This window comes from Silene latifolia, chromosome 5 (genome assembly GCF_048544455.1).
Source record: "Silene latifolia isolate original U9 population chromosome 5, ASM4854445v1, whole genome shotgun sequence".
Taxonomy (NCBI): domain Eukaryota; kingdom Viridiplantae; phylum Streptophyta; class Magnoliopsida; order Caryophyllales; family Caryophyllaceae; genus Silene; species Silene latifolia.
In genome coordinates, this window is record NC_133530.1 from 20,716,901 (window position 1) to 20,724,788 (window position 7,888).

The 7,888-nt window shown below is 42.2% G+C and overlaps 2 protein-coding genes across 2 annotated transcripts; both read left to right on the plus strand.

Moving 5' to 3' along the window:
• The first annotated feature begins 327 nt into the window (after positions 1 to 327).
• Positions 328 to 2,845, plus strand: LOC141655014 (endoglucanase 11-like). Its single transcript, XM_074462118.1, has 5 exons — positions 328 to 543; positions 687 to 899; positions 1,070 to 1,270; positions 1,487 to 1,741; positions 2,177 to 2,845. The coding sequence occupies exons 1-5, from the start codon at positions 328 to 330 to the stop codon at positions 2,843 to 2,845; spliced, it is 1,554 nt and encodes a 517-aa protein (XP_074318219.1).
• A 1,023-nt stretch (positions 2,846 to 3,868) lies between these two features.
• Positions 3,869 to 5,931, plus strand: LOC141655015 (uncharacterized). Its single transcript, XM_074462119.1, has 2 exons — positions 3,869 to 5,612; positions 5,876 to 5,931. The coding sequence occupies exons 1-2, from the start codon at positions 3,869 to 3,871 to the stop codon at positions 5,929 to 5,931; spliced, it is 1,800 nt and encodes a 599-aa protein (XP_074318220.1).
• Positions 5,932 to 7,888: the final 1,957 nt, after the last annotated feature.

The window sequence follows — 7,888 nt, forward strand, 5'->3', positions numbered from 1 at the left end:
TCTAACTAGTAATACTCCCTTTAATTTCTTTCCAATTATCTATTTACCTTTGTTAAAATACGCGTTATAAAGAATACGTGGAATAAACAGATGTCTGATACAAAAAGAGTAGTAATTACGAGTCCTAAAAAATTGTAAAAGCATTGTTCTTTCTGGCTTAATTTCAGTTTATTTCTTCATTTCAGCTCATTCAGTTTAATTCAACTTCTATTAGCCGAAAAAAAACATGACCTAAACCGTTCACTCCTCTAGAGTCTATATATCAACATAATTATTTTTTAAAGAAGAATTTATTAGTTGAAATAATCACATTGGAGAAAACAAATTATGGAGAGATTAAGTAAATGGAGCATTAATCTCATGATGATATACATTCTAGCAATTTTACCATTCACATTCTCTAATTTTACTGCACAAGATTACAAAAATGCCCTTTCTAAGAGTCTCTTATACTTTGAAGCACAACGTTCAGGGCATTTGCCTCATAACCAAAGAGTCACATGGAGGTACCATTCTGCCCTTCTTGATGGCCTTGAACAAGGGGTGAGTCTTCTTTAGTATTTTTCGAGACAATATCGTCATTCTGTTTAGCTGGTAATGTCCTGACCTGTATCCGTGAACAAAATCATATAATTATTTGTGATTGTTTTTCTTATTTTATTTTATTCGCAATTTAATTTACGTAGGTCGAATTGGTAGGAGGATATTATGATGCAGGAGACAATGTAAAATTCGGGTTTCCGATGGCGTTTACGGTGACAATGTTATCATGGGGAGTGCTTGAATATGGGAAAGAGTTGATGGAGGCAGGGGAATATGGTCATGCACTTGAAGCTATTAAATGGGGAACTGATTATTTCATCAAAGCTCATACTCATCCTAATGTCTTATGGGTTCAGGTACCCAAATTATTATTTCAATTGGTAAATAATCGAATGCTGACTTTTTTACCTTTTAACTAGATTTTTACCATAAAAAATCGAAATTTAATCATCTGAGCAATTATTAATCTTTCTTAAAACAGACATATAGCTTAAATGAGTTAAATTATTTGGATGATTTATTTTAGGTGGGTGAAGGTCACATTGATCACTATTGTTGGCAAAGGCCAGAGGACATGACAACTTCTCGACGAGCTTATAAGGTCGACGAGAACAATCCAGGGTCGGACGTTGCCGGGGAGACAGCCGCAGCAATGGCGGCTGCATCTTTAGTGTTTAGGACAACCAATGCACATTACTCTTACATTCTCTTAAGCCATGCTCAACAAGTAAGCATCTAATTTAATTACTATCTTTTGTTTTCTAATATCGTTAAATTGGTCGCTATTTGCGACCAATTTATCGTTTCTGAGGTGATTCTCTTCTTAAAACCAAAATAATGTCTATTGAACATAATGTTAGTTGCGCGAAAACAAATCTAGTCATCTAGACGTACGTATATACAAGCCATTTTACATAAGAATTTGTATTTTTGAAACGCACAGTTGTTTGAGTTCGCTGACAAGTATAAAGGGAAATATGATGAAAGTATAGAAGAGGTGAAAGGGTACTACCCTTCACAAAGTGGGTACAAGGATGAACTACTTTGGGCAGGTTTATGGCTTTACAAAGCCACCAACAAAGAAAAGTACTTAAACTATGTGATTAGTAATGCTGTTTCATTTGGAGGAGTTACTTGGGCTGTTAATGAGTTCAGTTGGGATATCAAGTATGCTGCTGTTCAAGTCATTGCTTCCATGGTAAACATCACACATTCTTGTTTCAGACAAACCATTTTTATCTTTTTAAAAAGACGGGATTTTATGACCGTTTTATGATCAAATGTAACCATAATGGTCAGCTAGTGTTACAACTTATGGTAAGTTGTTTTTCCATAAGTAGTCAGATTTGGCTATGAGCTTGTAAAATGGCCTTAAAATCTCGTCTTATTATTTCAGACCAAAATGGCTCGTCTTAAGGGAGACCAACTGAGTAAACATATAGTCCACTGATGTTTCTTAGTTGGTTTTGCTTAAAACCGTCATAATTAAGATCTTCCGTAACTTTCTTTTTTTTTCGCATTTATTTTAAGCGAATGCGAGAGCTATTTTAAGTTAGGCAGGTTAATACAATACAAGAATTGGTGCTTCTATTTAGAGTTGTGTTATCGTGTTTTTATAATGAAACTTTTGCAGTTAACGACAGAGGACGACAACAAAAACTACAAGCACATACTCGATCAATACAAATCAAAAGCAGAATACTACATTTGTGGATGCCTAGACAAAAACCTAGGCCAGAACGTGAAGCGTACCCTTGGAGGTTTACTCTACACCCGTAGATGGAACAACATGCAATATGTTACAAATGCCGCGTTTCTTCTCAGTATATATTCCGATCACCTCAAAACATCCGGGCTCACTCTTAATTGTCCCAAAGGAAAAGTGAACCCAATAGAAATGGGCTTATTTATCAAGACCCAAGTGGACTATATTTTGGGCTCAAACCCAATGGGCTTGAGCTATTTAGTTGGGTTTGGGCCCAAATACCCACAAAGGGTCCACCATAGGGGTGCTTCATTGCCATCATATAAAATAAAAAAAGGTTTTATTGGGTGTACTGAGGGGTATGATAATTGGTACGGGTATCCGAAACCAAACCCGAATGTACTAATCGGGGCACTTGTGGGTGGACCCGATGAATATGATCATTTTATCGATAGGACGAGTAATTATGCACAAACTGAAGCTTGTACGTATAATACTGCTCCTTTGGTTGGGATTCTAGCTAAATTTTGTAGCATCAAGGACTTTTCTACTTCATGTATGCAGTATTTGGCTATTTTTGCCTTTTTGGATAGGTAATAGGATAAGGAAATGAGCAAATTAAGAATATTTATCGGGAAAACTATTCCAATTTAGCCGAAAATATGATATTTTAATTTGTTAGTTAAATTGTTCAAGTTGATATTATTTACAAATAACATTTGTGATCGGTATTGTCTTAAAGGGAGAACTAGTTTTAAACCCGTGCAATTGCACGGGTTTGTTATTTAGTACTGTATATTGTAGAAAAGTGTGTTACTAAAGGTTGTTCTTGTTGGATATGATGGCTGTAAAAGCCAAGTTGAATTGTCCAACTATTCTTTTGTTATCCCACATCGGTAGAATAGCTTAGCTTTCTTGTGTTTATATTAGCTAGTGTACTCCACTAGTTAATTGTGTGCACCAAGGAGGCTTTTGTTGGGAGTATTGGGCCTGTGGGTTTGGGTCCAAACACACACGCGCGCCGGCTCGGCCCGGCTCGAGCTCGGGTTTGGGTTTGGGTAGAGCACCTGCGGTGCGGGCCAAAGGCCCCCTTTTAATCTTTTTTGGGCTTGTGTGTAGTGGGATGTCCACATTCAGTGTACTGGAAGTTGTAACAGTCAGTCAATTAAGACTGTTAGTGGGAGCGATTAAAGGGCTGTTAATGCTCCACTAAACACGTTTTGACTGCTGCGTTTGTGGAGCAGTTTTTGGCTCCGCTGTTGATCTATAGATCAACACTCTTCTCTCCAGAACACACACAAACAATACTCTCCTCTTTTCTTTCTCCTCTTCTCTGCTTATAATTTCTGGGTAATGATAATCATTTACGTTCCAAGTCTCACGGTTCCGAGTGGGCGAAACTGAGTGGAGACTGTAGTGTTATCCTTGGGGAACTACCGGCACTAGCTGATCGCCACCACGGTCGTACCGGAATATAGTTTTCAAGGCAGTGGCTCCGTTACCACGGCACTACGATTCGGTTTATATCTCTTACATTTTTTTCTTTTCATTTATTCTTATCGCATCATTTACTCCAACAATTTGAAAACTATATATCTGTTGTTGTTAATTGCTGTAACAATGTCGTCTGTTTTAGCAAAAACCCTTCCTGATTTGACTAAACTTGAAAAATTAGACGGTCATAACTATAAGCGTTGGTCAAAGAAACTGGAGAAGGAGAACAATGCCCAACCAAACGAAAGGGAGAGATCCATTTTTGAGCGTTTCAACCGCCACCAACCTCCAGTATTCATGGGAGTCACCGACCCAGTCATCTTAGAGGGTTGGATACGTGAAATGGAGAAGTTGTTTGTCGTGACTCACATGCCTGAGGAGGAAAAGGTTGATATGGCTAGCTATTATTTCCGTGAAGAAGCGGATCGTTGGTGGGATCTCATGAAAGAATCACTGAAGGCTCAGCCCGGGTTTGGATGGGACCAATTCAAGGAAAGTGTGAAAGCTCGTTTCTATCCAGAGTCCCTTCGTTGGAAGAAACAACAGGAATTTTTGGATTTGGAGCAAGGGGATATGACGGTGGAGCAATATACTAGCAAATTTATAGAATTGGCCCGTTTTGCTTCTATGATAATACCGACTGAGAGAGAGAAAATTCGTCGGTATGAGTTGAGGTTGGCTCCTAAGGTTCGTACGGCAGTTGCAGCAGTCCCTTCACGGACCTTTCAAGAAGCTTATGACCGTGCCCTTAGTGTTTATGATGCGGTCTTAGACCAAGAAGCTCATGAACGTCGTTTGGCTAAGAAAACCCCTGCTCCATCATCTTCTTCTCAGGGGCCAGCAAAAAGGGTAAAGCATGGTAACACTTCAGGCGAGGCTCGTTCTAACCCTGCTCCTCAAGGTGACCGTCGATGTTACCATTGTGGTGGAGCTTATCACCCTGGAAAAAGTTGTTCCGGGAAGGATATAAGATGCTTCAACTGTCAAGGTTTAGGTCACACAGCAAATCGCTGCCCTCAAAGGACAAATCAAGCTTCAGGGGTGGGTAACATGAATAATAGGTCTCAGCAGGCTCCTGCCCAGGGCCGTGTATTTCTTATGAACCGTGTGGAAGCTGAGGCTCACCCAGATGTTCTTACTGGTACATTTCTTGCTAATTCTACTCCTGCATTCGTAATTTTTGATACTGGTGCTTCTTTATCATTTATTTCAACATCGTTCGTTAGTAAGACTCAACTCATTCCTAGTGCTCCTATTACCACTACTATATCTCTCCCCACGGGAGAAATTATACCATGTTCAACAGTCTTTCGTGATGTTCCCATATCTATTGGTGGAACCAACTTTACAGCTGACCTTATAAGTTTTAAACTCTCTGGATTCGATATTATCCTCGGTATGGATTGGTTAGCAAGGTTTGATGCAAAGTTTATATGTCGTGACCAAAAGATCATTCTCAAAAGTCCTTTAGGAACGAGGGTTTCATATAAGAGCATCTCGACTAAACCCGGGATTAAATGGGTGTCCGCATTAAAATTGGAGAACTTGAGGAGAAAAGGGTACAAATTATACTTATGTAGTATTCGGGATGTCACTATGGAGGTTAAGATTGATGATATTCCAATTGTTCGAGAATACACCGACGTGTTTCCAGAGGATCTTCCAGGTGTCCCACCAGAACGAGATATTGAGTTTAATATTGATCTTCTCCCTGGTGCCGGACCGATCTCAAAGGCTCCTTATCGCATGGCTCCCGCCGAGATGCAAGAATTAAAGAAGCAGCTAGATGACTTGATTGAGAAAGGATTTATTCGCCCAAGTGTATCGCCTTGGGGGGCTCCGGTTTTGTTTGTAAGAAAGAAGGATGGGAGTATGCGATTGTGCATTGATTACAGAGAGCTAAACAAGGTGACGATCAAGAACCGTTACCCTCTCCAAAGAATCGAGGATCTATTTGATCAACTGAAGGGAGCAAGTACGTTCTCGAAGATTGATTTAAGGTCGGGATACCATCAGATTCCGGTAAAGAAGGAGGATATCCCTAAAACCGCGTTTCGATCAAGGTATGGCCATTATGAATTCGTGGTGATGCCATTCAGTTTAACTAATGCCCCAGCCGTATTCATGGATCAGATGAACAGAACCTTCCACGAGTTTTTGGACAAATGTGTAGTTGTGTTCATAGATGATATCCTAATTTATTCAAAGTGTTCCGGGTGTAATTCCAGAGCAGTGTTGTTTACCACGCAAGCTTGGTGAATGGATGTCCTTCCTTGCCTTGACTCTTCCTCTCGGTCTCTCCTGAAACGATCAACAAACTGAGGGCTCGGCTTTGCACCGAGCGTACTCACTCCGACGCTCAAGTCAGTGAACTTAAAGGGATTAAGTTGTATGTTACTTGACAAAGAATATTGTAGAGAGGTAAGGAAGTTTATACCAGATGAATAGTGAGTTTTAGGTTAGACTGTGGATCCTTTCCTCAATGAGGGTTGAGGAGTATTTATAGACTTTCACCTTTTGTCACGTAGTGGCCAAGTGGCTAGCAGGTGGAAAGACTGATCTACCCTCGGCCGATGGACCCATGGCAGGCCGGCGGGCCCCGTTGACTCCATGCCGAGGGGTCTTGGATATGAGTACGCGGATATGTGCCTCGGCAAGCTAGTTGTCCCAGCCGAGACCCAAGAGACAGGCCAACAGGCTGCGTCGGTTAGGCTGTCTAAGTCGTTGACTTGCTGTGGATATCTTTGACCTTGCTCAATATGTTGACTCGGTCAGCGGGTGCAGAATATGCCCCATCAATTTGCCCCCAGCGTAGTCTATGCCGTGGTATGGACCTTCGATGAGTGTTGAGCGTATTCTGCGCAAGTTCAAATTTTCTGCCCCGGCTTCTTCTACCTCGGCTTGGTTCTGCTTAGGCCGTACCGTATCATATCCCCCCCTCCACGTGGATGTGTAATGGACATCAGATGTGGAAAAGAAAGTGGCGCTGGGCTAAGACCGAGGTTGTGAGTGTCGTGTGCTTTTGATTGCCCCCAGCCGGTGCTGCCAAGCTTGGTTGAATCAGCGGGCCGTTTGGCAAGTAGATACCAAGGGGCGTGTTGAAGAAGATACGTCGATTGGCATTCTGTCAAGGAGCGTGTTGAAGAAGTTTTGTAACTGTTTGTCGATTGACATTCCATGGCTGCATACTTGACATGTGTCTCGTTGTTGATTGGTTGACGCTTCATGGGCTTTGCCCTGATTGGTCGGATTGAGTGGGCTTTGCCCTATAAATAGGAGAGTTAGCCCCTGAATTTGGCCTTCCAAATTCATTCTCTCAAAAAATTTTCTTCTTCTCGCTTAGTTTTCTTTTACGAAACTTCTCTCTAGTCTTCGAAGCGTTACTCGGCGTAACACTCTTCCCAAGGTAAACAAACAAATTTTTCAACTTTTAATTGTTTAAGTTTTTTTTTTTGTTGTGAACATGTCTTCTGCTGATGCCGGACCTAGTAATCCTGCGCCGGGGGGTTCCCCGTCGCGTCTTGATGAAGAGGAGGCACTAGCCGCCGTTCCGATAAGGTCTGGGGGCCCTAGGTCTCCTTCTCCTGAAGTTGATCCAAAAGTTATGGAGGATTGGGAGGATGATGATGTTGATGATGACGGTGATGATGAGGAAAGGGCTCATCCTGATGACGAGAGGCCGTACATCCTGGATCACGGCGACGCCTGTAAGATCGGCCCTGACCGTGCTTGGACCCACAAATTTGCCAGTTGTTCTGGTCCTGACTTCTTCGAACATCATTTCTCCTTCGGCAGGGAGTATAAGATTGTTATTCCTAGAGAGGGTCAGGCCGTCTGTTGCCCTCCTCCGGCCGGGCATGATCGGCGTATACATCGACACACGGAGTATGGGCTCCGGTTTCCTCTGAATGAATACGTTATGGCCATAATTAAAGCCATGAACGTCGCCATGGCCCAACTGCACCCGTTGGCCATTAGGACTATAGTCGGCTTTGTGTGGCTCTGCCTTTTCAAGGGGGAGGTCCCAACGGTTAACTTATTCCGCCGGCTTCATCACCTTCGGCCGTCAGCCCCGGTCGCGTTGGGTGGTACGACGTGCGACGGAGCCGGGTTACGTCTCCGTTGATAAGCTTTCTTCCTGCAAGG

What these genes read in the sequence shown, in the direction of transcription:
- LOC141655014 (XM_074462118.1), top strand. Translation starts at nt 328, where the DNA reads ATGGAGAGATTAAGTAAATGGAGCATTAATCTCATGATGATATACATT. An exon ending in TTGATGGCCTTGAACAAGGG is followed by an intron (nt 544 to 686) that starts GTGAGTCTTCTT and finishes TAATTTACGTAG; the next exon opens with GTCGAATTGGTAGGAGGATA. An exon ending in TTCAAGTCATTGCTTCCATG is followed by an intron (nt 1,742 to 2,176) that starts GTAAACATCACA and finishes AAACTTTTGCAG; the next exon opens with TTAACGACAGAGGACGACAA.
- LOC141655015 (XM_074462119.1), top strand. Translation starts at nt 3,869, where the DNA reads ATGTCGTCTGTTTTAGCAAAAACCCTTCCTGATTTGACTAAACTTGAA. An exon ending in TGTAAGAAAGAAGGATGGGA is followed by an intron (nt 5,613 to 5,875) that starts GTATGCGATTGT and finishes TTCATGGATCAG; the next exon opens with ATGAACAGAACCTTCCACGA.